The sequence below is a fragment of the Lissotriton vulgaris genome, chromosome 1_2 (genome assembly GCF_964263255.1).
Source record: "Lissotriton vulgaris chromosome 1_2, aLisVul1.2, whole genome shotgun sequence".
Taxonomy (NCBI): Eukaryota; Metazoa; Chordata; class Amphibia; order Caudata; family Salamandridae; genus Lissotriton; species Lissotriton vulgaris.
Window position 1 is genome coordinate 233,222,778 of NC_141686.1, and position 15,816 is coordinate 233,238,593.

General features: G+C 47.5%; 1 protein-coding gene across 2 annotated transcripts in view; it reads right to left on the reverse strand.

Annotated features, from left to right (window-relative positions):
* Positions 1 to 442: 442 nt before the first annotated feature.
* The window catches only part of LOC147736402 (peroxiredoxin), a 38,756-nt gene continuing 23,382 nt past the window's right edge, over positions 443 to 15,816 (reverse strand). For both annotated transcript variants that reach the window (XM_086953144.1, XM_086953145.1), the window contains exons 3-6: positions 7,669 to 7,822; positions 6,498 to 6,620; positions 4,766 to 4,896; positions 443 to 843 (exon numbers count right to left, since the gene is read on the reverse strand). In XM_086953144.1, coding sequence (XP_086809270.1) covers positions 755 to 843; positions 4,766 to 4,896; positions 6,498 to 6,620; positions 7,669 to 7,822 — 497 coding nt within the window. In that variant the 3' untranslated portion in view covers positions 443 to 754. The remainder of the gene's footprint in view (positions 844 to 4,765; positions 4,897 to 6,497; positions 6,621 to 7,668; positions 7,823 to 15,816) is intronic.

Here is a 15,816-nt window from a genome sequence, read left to right on the forward strand (position 1 = left end):
TTGCCCACTTGCTGTTTGAGTGTAGAGTCTATGTGGCCCCTAGACGGAGGTGGTTGAAGCCTCTTTGTAGGAGCCTGGGAACTCGCTCACATTTGGAAGCCATAAGAATATTGCTTTCAGATGCTAGACCCTTTTTTGCCATTTGTTTGGCAAAATTCCTAGGCTGGGCTTGGCACATAAGAACCGCGAAACAACTGATGATCCAATAATGTGTTCCCTTCTATTTTTGTCTATTTAATGCTTTTTAATCGTGGAATACGATGTGATGCTTTTTTAAAAAAAAATGAAATGTAGGTTGCTTTGTCTTGTTTACTGTTAAATTGTTTTATGTTATAATGTTCTGCTTTTATATCGAAATAAAGCTTACTACTACTATATTAGTATGGATAAACTACTTGCTTACACCAACCCCAATAGTTCAATGCAGAAATAAACACAAACATTTTTGTAATCAAGTTTAATAGTGTTATAAAATAGCTGCTCCCTTTGTATACACAACAGTAGATCAGAGGCCGTGCTGTACGGACCGCTACAGCATTTACAGTACACGTTAGACAAGGTCCTATCAAATGTCAAAGCACAAAAGTTACAGCAGCTGTAAGGCTAAACTAGGATCAAAACTAGACACAAACCTAGGCCTTTGACTAGAAGCCTTGAGTAGACCCGCATGGCTCCCCAACAAACTGTTGCGGCACACCTATGACAGTGACGGACATTATGTGGTTACAGTACATCACATTTATCACGCTTTTTATCATGCTTTTTGCTTGGAGAAGTAATCTTTGCTTTTTGAAACTTCTGGCTTGATGGTATCACTTCCGGGTTTCCAGCCAGCTGGGCACACTGAAATGAGAAATTAAATGAATATGTAAAATCTTTAACAGCAGTAGATTACCTAATAAAGGTCTGTTGGACCAAGGCTGCCTAATATACAAGACAATCACAATTCACTTGACGGCAAAAAACTAGTCTGCGCTCAATTCTTAAAATCATTCACCCAGATTCAACGCAAGGGGAATATGCAAAGCACAAATTTTCAGAATCTTTCCTTGAACAAGAATGATCCATATTCGGCTTGAAGGGCACATGTAATCCACACTACCTACTGCCTGGAGCATAAATGAAAGGAGCAGCAGGACTGCATATTTAAAAGCTAAGCTGCTGTAGGATCTAAAGGCCTGTTGGGCTATACTTCCAACTGGAAACAAGCATTCAGATCCTAGAGACCAGGGTTTTAGTTCAGGCCATTAAGGAATAGGTTTCTTCAAAGTAACACCCAATATGGCTGCCACCTTCGGCTACATTCACTCCATACTATACCAGTTGATCTATTTAATGGCCGCCATACTCCGGCTCTGGGCAGCCCACTGAATATTGTTACCGTACAGTCTTCAGACAATGAGCAAAGACTGAAATCAGGAGAAGTTACCATCCACAGAAGACCCGGCGGGAGAAGTGGCACAGAACCATGGTCACATACCGTGGAGGATCAGGCTACAACACATTAGTCTAGGCAGTCTTAGACTAGCAATTAAACTTTTTGCAAATGCCCTGCAAGACTCCATGCAGTCTACCAAAATGAGGACGTTCATTGTGAGCACAGGAAAGCATCCAACAATTGCACAAGAAAGCCACGTAGTTGCAAGACCACATTCACAGAGCCATGGCAACAGAGGTGGGATTTGTGGCTGCTCACAGAAGGTGCTAAAAAATCTGGGAAAGTGCAAAAACCGACTGCCTGTAAACCCAAGCAAATTCACCCACAAAGTTAGAATTTGCCATCTCATTCTCGCAGCTTTTGCTGCTCCGCAACAAATGCCACAAGAGTGGGCTGGCAATTCCAAGCATGGGGTTTTCCTGCAAATCTGCATGAACAGCTCTCCAGAGCATTGTGATGCCAGGCCATCTGGCATTTACTTTTTCTGCAGTTGGTCATCTACTATAAGGTGCAAACTGGTCTGTTGACAACATATCTGAAAGCAGGAATTTCAACTTTGAGACTACCAGATTTGTGAGATACTGAAAGGTTTGCTTCACTGTTAAAAGTTCTTGCCAAAGAAGCCACTTCCATCCATCCATCACATCACCCTCTACAGTCTCACAGCGCGGAAGACTACAAGTACACTTCACTACATTCCATTTGGATCCTAGTTCCATACAGAAAGTACCACAATGGTCACTACAGCGCAATTTCCTAATTCAGACATTTTCTCGACAGAAGCAATTTGGTTTCAAAACCCCACATCAGTGGGTAACGTGGGCATAGTTGTGCCCCCCCCTCCCCATATTGTGGCATTGTGTAGGACCCAGTTGTGTTCAGAGCTAGCGCGTTAGATTCAGACATCTAGGTTTTGTCTGCACACCGAGTGAAGAAATCTCAAATCTGGGCGAGACTCAGCCAAGATGTTTGAGAAATCCCACAAAACTAGAGATTGAAAAAGCCAAGCTGCCAAAAATCCCATTAGGCCAATCAGACCAACATCTATTAACCCCTTCAAGTTTAAACTGAATAATCCAGTAGCCAGGTAGTGGAAAGTCCACTCACAGCCTCAGAACGTCCAAATAGATTAGGAGCGCCTTAAAAAAACATCTGAGACCTATTGGTCCAAATAACTCCTGATCACAGCAAAATAGATCCCTTACTTCCTACATCACTCTACCGTTCACTTACCCACAACAAAGCCTAAAGTACTCCTCCGATTAACTAAAGCTCTAGGACAGCACCGGGAATGACCCTCCGTGTCAAGTGACCACAACCGTCCAGCAAAAACATCCAACGGATGACTGACACAAGTGGACTACACAGTCCTTAAAGGAATGACTTGCAAGGAAATGGTCCCTTCACACCCTCTCCAGTAGATGCTCTACAGACCACCAATGAGACTACTCCATCCACATCACTAAAGCACCTGATTAGTAAGATCCTAGGAATCCAGATTTGGAATTCCGAAGCAGGTGAACGGGTTCCACCCAAAATCTGCAGTAATGATGCACCAGTGTTCTTCACTAAAGGCACATTTTTCACGGTACACCTAGATAAAGAGGTCCATGGAAAAAGTCACCCATGCCAAATATTGGAGGAAGTGGTGTTGAAAGACCTTTCCATGGTAGTTGCCCATTCTTCGCTGAAATTTGGAAGAATGTGGTAATGAAGCATCCCAGAATAATTATACCCACCGTCATCAACTTGTGTGGAATTACGTGTGCCAACTCTGCACATGCAATACACTCATGGTATGATTTTAACAATTTGTGTGCACAGATGGTATGGTTCAAGATTGCAGAAGCAGCCAGTTGGCAGCAGTTTGGACTACAAAACACAAACTCAACATTACAGAGATCATCACTAGGACAAGGCACTGCTACCACAGAGAACACCCATTCAATCATTTGATCATCCAACACCTATAGTTTCCCGGATGAAATGGGTCTCAAAGGGAAACCTCCGCGTACGCAATTGCTGGGAATCACTCCACAATTAAGGGGCGTGCACCTATTTGCCCATATTCCAAGTACAGATTTATTTTAAACCAGGGAGAGTTTTACCAGAAGAGTATTTTCGCTGATCGGACCAGAAACCATGGCATCAATGGATGAATCTGGAAAACGAGAAACACACGTACCACAAAGAGACTCACAAATGGAGCATGGCCAGGTGCTACCTCATGGAGAAGACAGGCTCTAAAGGAAGCTGGTGTGAATTCATGCAATCTGTTTTAATGTTCCGCAAGTAACTCACGCCATGTTGTTTAACCCGCTGCTATTTTGTATGCACACATTCGACCTCTCTCCCTCGACATGCACAGGCTTAGTATTCATGCTTGGCACCGATAAGAGTACTCACACTCCAAGCTAGCTCAGCGTGCTAAACCCTGTATCTTCCAAGGCCTTCTGCACAATCCTGGTGAGAAAGACAGGTCGCTGCTGGCACCACTGAAGTCTAACTAAGTCACATGCATCCTTTTGTTGGCTTACAGGAGGCATTTATAAACGTTGAACATTTGGGCAGAACATTCCTGTCTTCACTGCAATATTGCTACTTTTGTAAGTGGGGGTGGAGGGGCGATGCAGGTTTTATACTTAAAGTAGGTTCACAGCGGCTTCCTCCACACTGGTGGCTCACAATTGCACCACCTCAGGAGAGATAGGAAAATATTCACATCACAAATGAGCATAAAGTAGCAGAGACGTGCTCTGCTCTAGAAACGCGCATGGCGCCATGAGCGAATGGACTAAATGATGGAAGGAGATTTATAAAACACCCTTTGCACAACAGAGTCCCCATTAAGGTTCTGGGACCCTTGCACAGGCCATTAAACTCTGTAAGGACTGGTTGACCACTGGACATTAAGTTTAGATGATGAAATAAACACTACAAAAAAAGAGAAAAAGATTCATGTCTGATATCATTTTGTAGTGAAAGCTAAACCGTGTAATTTGGATAACTGAGGGGCCTTCCATAAGAATCAAAGATTCAGATCTTACTTTTGCTAGTAAATCTAGTACAAATTAAACGAGCCACTTAACCGAGCTTTAAAGGTCAATGAGCATTAATATCAGTAGTTCCAGGTGCTGAAGAGACAAACCCCAACTACATCGTGACCCTTCACCTGCATGAATGGGGGTGGAGAACCTGTGCTACCTGTTGAAAAGCTTGTGATCTTGGGAAATTTCCCTTGCAACTGAACTCGATCACACAAGGCTGTATGTGCAGTAGACACTACCGCAGGGCTCCGGCTTGTAGGTCACTGTAAAGATGGCTTACCTTCTCCGAACTTGTCAGTGTGTTGGAACGCCTGCACCAAACGTAGAGTTTCGTCCACAGATCGGCCGACGGGCAGGTCGTTGATGGTGATCTGACGCAGGATCCCCTTGTCATCGATGATGAAGAGCCCTCTGCAAAGAAAACATAGGGACAATCAACCACCAACAGCAAACCAACCATGCCCTCCATGCAGACTACATTGTACCCCACCACCCGTTGCAATGGAGATTTGGGTCTTGTTCAGATTGTTCTACAGGGAGTGCGCAACACCCCACTTTGCTAGAACCATCCTGCAGCACAAATTACCCTGATGAATGTAACTGAGTTTCCAAAATTGTGTGAACAAAACAGTCTATACCTTTGCACAGACTAAGGGATGGAGTGTGTCAACCCACCTCTGTGTACCAAACACGATACAGGTCTTTAGTGTAGGACCTACCTGGGTGCTCCACCATCCCCATTTAACACTAACCCTCAGCAGTCTCTGCTCATGCTACTCCCCAAAACCAATTTCCATGCATTTTTATGAACCTGTACCACCCTACGTATGGACCAGTACGAAGATCAGCGACAATGGATAAACGCCGCTTTTCCAACACCAGACTAACCGTAATTAATAAGACCGTACACAAGCCTAATCAAAAAGCAAGGAAAGCCAAGCCCACTATGAGAAACTAAGACAAGGGGAAGACCAGTAGCAGAATCAGACTGCACCGCTCATTTGACCAACAAGACCATCTCATCTCTGCATCAGAAGCCCTGCATGAAACACTAAGTAACAGCGATGATTCAGCCTATGAATTCATGGGCGCTTGAAGGGCTCGACACAGGTGCCACTGTATGTGTATTGCTGTCCTGCCCCTCAAGATTCACATATCCCCACCATAAAACCAATTGCAGATCACCATAGAAGAATCCTAACCACATAAGAGCTCTAGTAAAAAAGCGAGCTAAAGTAACTAGAAGCTGCAGGATCGAAAAAGTTGATAAACAACCCCTTGGATGTTCTCCATGTGCAAGCTGAAGCAGTCTGGAGCCATCTGCATACGCAGAGACATACAAATGTTAATAGAAATGTTTAATAAGGAGATTAAGAACGCCATTAACCTCTACTGTTGTGGGTATGTCTACATCTACAAACATTCACCACCAAGGTAGGCACATTAAAAAAAGTTTCTCTTCAATGTTCCTACTTTCTATGCCCCCTGCATTGTACTGCACATATAGAAGGTATAGAAGTGTTGGTACTGCAAATGGAACCCATATTACAAATACTAATACTTTGTGGACACAGTTAAACCGTAAGATTGGCAAGCCTAATCTCATTGCTCCACTTCAGGACAAACTTGAATATTACTGTTTTCATAGCACATCCAACCACAGGCCCAGGTCTGTGCACCATGAGAGTTCATCAGGGCAATGAATCTGAAAACACCCTGATTACTTCACTAAAAATCTCAGAGAAGAGACAGTCTACCTCCTCCAGGCCAAAAACCCAATAACACCTCTGCTCAATCAGGAGCACTTTAGCCAAATCCTTGCTCCTGGGCCCCGAGGTCAGCCGCGAGATGGGATTTCTGTACAGTGTGGTAGGACAGGACTTCAGCCTGCTCATGTTAATGCTGAAGCAGATGTTAGCACTTTCTGCAACTGCAGTGGTATGAACCAGAATTTAGAAGATCTTGAAGATTATAGTGGTTATCCTTTGGTGCTCTGCGTTCAAGTGACTTACCTGTAGGCGATCCCTTCATCCTCTTTCAAGACCCCATAGTCTAGTGAAATGGTGCGCCTGGTGTCGGCCGCCAGCGGGATGTTCATGGTGCCCAGCCCGCCTTCTTTCCGCGGGGTGTTGGTCCTGAAACACGAAACAAAATGAGTTTTGGCATCAAGCCAGGTACAAGAAAACTGAACACACTGGGCTCAATTAGTGCATATTCAATACAAGAAAATAAGCACAAGATAGTATTCAAGCAGATATTTTGCTACATAATATATTAGCTACAGCCACACTGATCTATTTTCTAATCCTGCAGTAACAAAAGCATTTGAAAAGCCCTTTCTAGGCCAAACTGATCGAGCTAACCTTTATAACTAGAATCATGGTCCCACTCTTCATTAAGAGATTACGGGTTTATACCGCTTACTACCTAAAAACGGTTGCTTCCAGTACCTGACAGAAGAAACATCCAGAGGGCCTGCAGAGGGCGCTTGCCGCAGGCCTCAAGCTTCTAGCAGCCTGCCCGTCAATGCCCCTGGTAGAATATGGCCTGGACACAGAGTGAGATAAGGTCTGCTTGGAACAGGTAGAGGGCAACCGCGAGGGGCGTAAGCCAGTTGGCAGAGAAGGTCAGCTGCGCTGGAGTTAAGCCAATGATTGGCATTTGTGCCAAAACTTGTGGTCACCTGGATGTGGCCTGGTTGGTAAAGGAATAGCTCGTGAATTACTACATTTCAATTAGCACCATTTAGCAAAGCAACTGTGGTGTATCGGGTTCATTATGTTCATCTCTGGACCTTACGCTCCCATAAGAAACGTTCCAGGCTTGAACAAAGCAGCAGCCAGAAGTTCTAGACTTTGGCTCACCATTCATTATGATCAACTCCAATAAAACCGCAAAATCTTGTTTAACCGATGTTTCACATACTTAAAAATGGCTCCAAGACCATGCAGCATGAACAAGACCTTTTAACATGGGCAAAGTTGGGGAATGGGACAGTATGGAATAAAATTAAAGAGTTAATAGAACAGGTTTTGCAGACCCTACACATGACTACTCTACAGCGCCAGTACATTCTCATGGGTTTTTCCAGCAGCTCTAGGTCATGCTTCGAAGTGTAGCCTGTCAAGTGATGCATGGACAGAAATTGTAGGTGGGGCGGTGGTGAGTCGGGGGGGGGCTTACCAGGCCAGGTGACAGAAGTGAGAGTCCACAGAGGCGCCAATCACCTCACAGTTGATCTTCTTGAACTCCTCTGCGCGGTCACTGAATGCAATGATCTCCGTGGGGCAAACAAAGGTGAAGTCCAAAGGGTAGAAGAAGAGAACCAGGTACTTTCCTGTAGTAGACAAGAGGACCGTTAGAACAGCACACAAGAACCTCCAGACAAGACAATTAGAGCAGCACACAAGAACCTCCAGACAAGACAAGAGGACCATTAGAACAGAACACATGACCCTTCAGACAAAACCATTAGAGCAGCACACAAGACCCTTCAGACAGACAAGAGGACCATTCGAGCAGCACACAAGACCCTTCAGACACGAGGACCAGTAGAACAGCACACAAGAACCTTCACAGGGCAACAGCTTATTCAACCTTATCTTAGACAGTCATAGTAAGGCAGAGGTCTTCAAACTTTTCCAGGTTGAGCCCCCCCAGCTGAATTCCCCCAGATGTTGGGCCCCCCCACCACCCGACAGAAACCTCGGGAATCCGGCACACCACATGATCGACTGCCACGCACACACCACAGGCCATATCCGGCAAACAATGCTCAACACAACAAGAGTGCCTAGCAAACTGCAGGCCTGTGAGTGGGTGTGACGAAACGACAGCGGCGTACCAGACAGCTCAAAACACAATCCTCCAAGACAAAATGTGCGCAAATTCTCCCCACTAGGATGCCCTGCCTTACACAGATCAACAACAACACCACCAACATGAATGTGACGGGTGTGCCGGTGCCCAGCCACACCTAGACTCTCAATCTGTGGGTGAATCCCTGCCACTGCCATCCTCAGGCTGTGCTCCACATCCAGTTCTAAACGGTACCTAGTCTTCAACACCACAAGTGCTGAGAACCCAATCTCACAAACTCCCCAACAAATAAACAAATACATTGTAGGATGTAAAGCACCATGCACAAGTGAACCAAAGGGAGGACCGCCGTGATGAACCCACTATAAGGAACACACCATGGGTGCTTCACCAAGCGGAACCCAAAACATGGAACCCGACCTTGCCCATGGGGGCCCCACATTCAAGTAGCAGCTGGACGTCACGCAAAATGTCACACGCATGATGCATAGATACCACACATGAGCACACATAGAATACAGAACAGTAACACATAGGCAAGGGAGCAGCCAAACAATTCAAATACCTTCCACTCTGAACCACAGCTCTCATGGCACCAAGAAAGCAAAGGAAGTCATCACAACCCTCCCCATCCATCATGTACACCTTGTCATCCACCAACTCCCCCACCATTCATTCCGTCCCTCCATCTGAGCCCCATCCACATCCAAACCCCTTCAGCCACTTGCAAACCCATCCACCTTCCATCCATCATCTCACCTCTTCATCCCTCCATCCACCCCCTCACCCATCCATCCATCCCTTCACCCAATCTATCCCCTCACCAATCCACCCACTCTTCCACCCATCCATCCATCCACCCACTCTTCCACCCATCCATCCACCCACTCTTCCACCCATCCATCCATCCACCCACTCTTCCACCCATCCATCCATCCATCCAACCATTCACCCAAGCTATCCTCCCACTCATCCATCCACTCCTCCACTCATCCATCCACTCCTCCACTCATCCATTCCTCCACTCATCCATCCACTTCTCCACTCATCCATCCACTCCTCCACCCATCCATCCACTCCTCCACCCATCCATCCACGCCGCCACCCATCCATCCATCCATCCATCAACTCATCCATCCATCCATCCACTCATCCATCCAACCACCCACCCTCTCACCCACCCACTCATCCATCCACCCAGTCACTCATCCGTCCTCCCACTCAACCCCCCACTCATCCATCCACCCATCCATCCCGCTCTCCACCCTCCCCCCCACTCATGCATGCACTCTCTGACCCATCCATCTCCATGCTCCTCTCCTCACCCATCCACGCACACACCTGCCCATCCACTCTGCCAATCATTCATCCATGTCATCACTCATCCATCCATCCTCCCCCTCTCTCTCCATTCCCCCCTCACCCATCCCTCCATCCACCCTTCACCCATCCACCCACTCATCCATCCACTCATCCACTCATGAATCCATCCATTGACCACTCATCCACCCCTTCACTCATCCACCCCTTCACTCCTCCATCCATCCCCCTGTCCATCCACCCTCCTCAATCACCCATCCATCCATCCCCACATCCACCCCTTCACTCATCCATCCATTCATTCATCCCTTCACCCATCAATACATCAATCCATCACCTCTCTCATCCATCCACCCACCGACTCGTCCACCATCCACCCCCCATCGATCCATCCACCATTTCACTGATCCATCCACCCCTCCACCCATCCATCCACCCTTCCAACCATACACACATCATCCGCTCCCATCCATCCCTCCACTCATGCATCCATCCCCTCTCCCACCATGCATTCACCCCTTCACTCACCATCCATCCCCTCACTCATCCATCCACCCCCCACCCATATACCACCACTCCCTCACACCTTTTATGATTAAAATTCGAATCTGCAGACCAACATCCCTGAACACCGGGTGCCCACACAAAGATCCTCAGGACCGCAGACCAGAGCCCACTGTCCCGATTCATGGCCCAAACCCGGATTGCAACCTCTCCCTCCCTTCCCAAAATAACTGAAGGACTCCCGCCCCCCCAACTCCCCCTCACTCCCACCCCCCCTTGAAAGGCTGGGGCCCTGGACCAGAGCCCACCCTGCCCGTGCCTCAAAACCTCTGCGAAACCTTCTCTCCCTTCTGGGAAGAGCTAACTCTCCCAGGAGGGGGTTAATTCACAGAGCTGACAGCTTCAGCTGCAGTGGGAGGCAAGGGGTCTCCTCTGCTGAAACTGAAAGCGTGTCTGTGTGTTTGCTTTCGTTTTTAGCAGAGGAGACCCCTGCCTCACACGCTGTCGACTCCGTGAATTGGCCCCCTCCTGGGAGAATCACCCAGACAAAGAAACGGGCACAAAGGGAAGATCGAAGTGGAGCCCGCGCCCCCCTGGGATGGCGCCACACCCCCCCAGGGGGGCGCGCCGCACAGATTGAAGAACCCTGTAGTAAGGGCATAGCTACTAAAGCCAAGGACCCAAAACATAACATTCAGCAATTCTCTTCTATTCATGACATAAGATTGCGGTGTCAACTTGATCACAGCATTGGTGGGGAGAATGACTCCTATGACCTTTAGTGGAGACATCATGCATCACATGAAAGTTGACACTTGGCTGCCATTATTTGTATGGTACAAAAGGGGGTGGTGTTGGACGGAGCATCTGAAGCAATCAAACACTCACACCCAGTCAACAGATCTGGGTTTAACCCATCACTGTTCTTTAGCCCACTCTGCCACCCCAGTTCAGACATGGCCATATGCAAATCAGTCTGATCCTGTGCCTTATGGCAACAATCCAGCCTTAACTGCCAAGCCACGCCTTCCCTGGACCGGAAACAAGCTTCCGAGGACCGGTTTCTGGCATTTCAGCCGAGGGGAGGCCTGAGTTTCAGTTTCACTCTTAAACTCTTGACAGTCAGGGCTAGGCTTAAGGAAGGTATGTGCAGATGGTAGGGGGAGAGTCCATGGAAATAAGCCATCCAAGGGGGTGCGTTTAGCCAGCTCTTGCCTCATGGAAAATCTGCAATTGTGGATTTTGAAGATTGGTGCCCTCTGGGACAAAATAATGCCACACTTACAGGATGTGGTCCTAACTGAGGAGTTGCCCTGCTCTCATTGGTCAGGAGTGACCTGCTGGTTGACCCAGAGAATTTTGACTAAGTATCTGAGCGGGGCAGAGCCCTCCAGATCTGCTGCTTGAAACTTACTGAAGCAAGAAGTGCCCTGCTGTGGAGGTTTGCTGTGCAAAGATATCTAAGGCCTGACCTCTGAAGACTGCACCAATTGAAACTGCAGCCCTATGGAATACCTTGCTGCAAAAGGAGTAGAGTGGTCTCCCTGCATGCTACAGGTTAAGAGCTCACCTTGACATCCCCACAAAGATCACATTTAGTGTTGCACCTTTGATGAGAGTTGGTTTATTGCAGAGTTGCTGGAGGTTATACATTTCCATAAGGTTGGATAGGTTCAGGACAGTGGATTCTTCTAGGTCGTTCCAATGGATATTTAGGTCACCCAAGAACATGTCCTTAGTATCCGTCACGGAGAACCGTGTTATTAGGTCTGTTAGTTCTTCGGGGAAAAGGGTGCGCTCCCCAGGAGGATGCTAAATGGTGTGGAATTTAATGGTGGGCTCTCATGGCAGCGAGTTAGACACCGAGGTATTTAAACAATAGGAATTCTGCAGGTTTAAGTTTGGTAATTTGTATTCCAGTTTTGTGAAGGATGGCTAGTCCCCCCCAGTTTTGATCAGCCTGTCTTGTCTGATGTTGCACCCTGGAGGGATGAGAATTTCAAGAATGGGGGTAGAGTGGACATTGAGCCAGGATTCTGTGAGGAAACGATGTAAATTTCTTCAGTGAGAAGAGCTTCAGCAATGTCAGTGGTGTGTTTTACTGCTGATCTGCAGTTTAGGAGCATGCAAGAGAGGGCGGTGAGCCTCGATGATGGGGGAGTTCGGTGGATAGAGGAGTATTGAGCAGGGGATCTAGGCAAGTGGACAGTATTCTCGATTCGGTTAGTGCCGATAACAGGGATGTGGTAAGAGGTCGACTTCAGGTTCAAAGAGGTTAGAGTCTTCGATCTAATCAGGTTTCGGTACCGAAAAGGGTTGGCTATCCCCGTTGGGTCTGAGTGCCTGACTCGTTGAAGGACTGAGGGTCGCGGGGTGCTCTGTGGGGCCATCGGAGATGCATTGAGTGGAGTAGGAGCCAAAAAACCCGGGGGGAGGGAGCACAGTGGCTTGGCCCTGTTGAGAAAGTCTTGTTGCAAGTAAAGGAAATCAGCAGCAAGGGAGTTAATTTTCAGATCCATTCTGTTCAGTTGCTGTGCTATTCAGCTGAAAAAGTTTAAGGTTTTAGGCAGGGGTCAAAAATGACTTAGGTCAATGGAGGGAGTTTGAACAAAAGGGTCTGGGATTGTATGGAGCCCCAGGGATTAGGAGAGGTTGTACACTGGGAGCCGGAATTGTAATGTTCCTATTCGAGGAGTTCAGAGGAGAAGTGGACTAGTGTCCAAGTGAGGAGGGAGAGAAATTCTAGTTAGGACGTCAGAGTTCTGGGCATTGTCAGATTAGCAGTGGAGTCAGGTTGTGAATATGGGATTGCGACAGTGGAAGGGGAGTGTGTAGTGGTAGAAGGGGGGTGGCGGGGAAGAGACCACTGGATTGGAAAGGACGTTAGACAGGTGGGGAAGTAAGGGTCAGGGGAACAGGGTCAGAGTAGGTGGTAGAGGAAGATTGTGAGGGAGGGTTCTGATTATCAGGGGTAGAGAGGGGAGGGCCTGTGGGGTCCCTGGGATTAGGAGAGGGGAGAGGTTGGACACAGGGAGCCGGATTTGGAATATTCCCATTCGAGGAGTTCAGGGGAGAAGTGGGACTAGCGTCCAGGTGAGGAGGAAGAGAAATTATAGGAAGAATGTCTGAGTGCTGGGGCATGTCAGAGAGATTAGAGTTGAAGGTGGGTTGTGTATGTGGGAGTGCGACAGCAGAAGGGGAGGGTGCAGTTATAGAAGGGTGAGCGAGACCACTGGGTTGTAAATTACATAGACCAGGGGGAAGTAAGGGTTGGGGGAACAGGCTCTGTGTTGGTGGTAGGGGAAGATTGTGAGGGAGGGTTCAGATAATCAGGGGTAGAGTGGGGAGTTCCTGTGGGGATTTCAGTTGCAGGAGGAATGAGGTTAGAGACCCAGCTGTTCAGATTGGCCTGGAGGGGATTGTTACGTGAGTTTGTTGCTCCTGGTGCGATCAGTTGATGTGATAATGGTGAGTGTTTGGCGACTGAGTGTAATAGGGGTAGTGTGATTGTAGGGAGTGATGGTTGATGTCCATGAGTTGAAGAGAGGGTCTTCAGGGCAAGGAGATTGGATCGGTTCCACGTTATTAGTGACGGTGGTGGGGATAGGGGAGATGGGGTTGGATGGCTCAGTTGAGTTAACGAGAAAAGTGTGGGGAAGTGGCGTTATCACAAATGGTCTCCAAGCGCTGTGAGAGGGGGTCTGCGGTTGGTTGTGATGAGTAGAGGGTACGCTACCGTGTGCTCCAAGCCTCCTGGAAGAGTAGAGTCTTAAGTTTTTTTCTGAAAGGAAGCAGGGAGTGTTCCTTTCGAATGTTGTGCAGCTTGTTGCAGATCTGTGGGATGATTGTGGAGAAAGCTCTACCTCCAAGGGAGGCGAATCGGGAACGGGGGTAGACCAGGAGCCTGGCGTCTGAGGAGTCCAAGGAGCAGGGACTTGTCCAGTACAGTTTCAGGCTTTCAACACTACAAAAAGGAAACCTTGCAAGCATTGCCCACTTCCTCCACCACCCCATGACTGTCAGGCAGCTGGCTTTCCAGGGACCTTCAAAAAGCTTGCGTATAGTGCTTCAAGAGAAGTGGTGCCAGCAGTACATAAACAATCAAGTAAATTGCAAACAATCTGAATTTCTCTCATTCAATATAAAGACCCTGGTAGAGGACTCCAATATCAGTGCTTTCAAAATATCTGAAGCCACGTTTATTCATTTAAGCCATGGGTACTCGCAAGCATTTTCCAAGGGGCCAATAAATTTGGTCAGTGGTGCAACTGAGAGCTGCATCGATTAGCATGGTGTTGGTTGGAGCAGGGGGTGGAGCAAGGCAAGTATACGGAAGCGAAGCATGTACCAAGGCCAGATTAGCAAACAGCATCTACAATTTCATGGCGCATCCGACTTCGCTCAGGACTGGGTCACTTTCTTTTAAGTGCATGGTTTAACGAGCGTGCTCTAGTTTAAGCCCAACTCAAGGGGTTCACGTCATAAGTAACCACTGGTGTGAAGAACCAAGTAAGCAAGAGGTTAAAGCAGAACCATCAGTAAGGCAGATGGTGGTCCATATCCACCAGGTGCTTGCTGCCAGGACTCATTAAGTCAGACACTGTTTTCATATAGCGTGTACTTAACTCGCTATGAGGTGTGGGCGATTTACAATTAGACCTAAGAAACTAATGAAATTCATAGTAGCATGGAAGGTGACAAGATCTACTACGGTTAGTCATGGTGAAAATTACAAGTTACAGATTAGAAAATAGTGTTTGCACAGATATTTACAGAGTTGAGGCAAAGTTCCTAATAGCTCTCGAGTGTCAGTAAAGTCACGCCATGGAAGGGCGTATGCCTGGTAGGGAGTTAATGATAAAACGTCTTTGGAATAGAGTTTAAGGTTTGTTTTGCAGATCCAGAAAGGAGGTGATAATGTGAAGGTTTGGAGGTAGCAAGTTCTAAATTCTAGACGCATTACCGGAGGAAGATTGCGCCAAAAGGCTTGCCCTTTTGAGAGTTGGAGGTTCAAGCAGAAGAATTTCAGCATTACGCAAAGGTCTGGAGCCACTGGATATTTTGAGTTGGTTTGCAAGATAGTGAGGGGTGAAGTGTGAATGGCTTTATGGGAGAGACGAGCACTCTTGTATAGTGAACTAGCTTCACATCCATTATTATGGACTCATTCTATTCACACCAATGATTTAGTTACTGGTTCCCATTTCAGTCCTCTGTACACTGGTACACGAGGAGCTACAGTGTACACTGCACAGAGCCAAACTTGTAGCAGAGAAGTCCTCGCAAGAATGGCCAGAGAGCACTGTCCATGTGTAGGTGCACTGGGAACAAACACATGGTCTTCCATCACTGGGGGCCCATTGTCCACCACCTTCTTTCCAAGGAAAGCGACAGAGGGTCCTCAGCAGGAGAATTCAGAATGGAGATCCCCTCTGCGGAGTCACCGACCAAATGATTAACACAGGGTGCCCAGTCAGGCCGCTTCACAGATGAGTGGCCTTGGATCCAGCTTAGGTCCCAACATCGCCTCCCTGGTGAGGCTGGATACAAAATACCGACTGAGAAGAGGTCAAAGACCACAGGTATAAACACGAACTTGAACCCAGCAACCTCCCATCTCCAACATGCAATGCAACTGGGCGTCAATATGGGCACCCCACGGTACATGAAGCTGCCCAAATAAGCAAG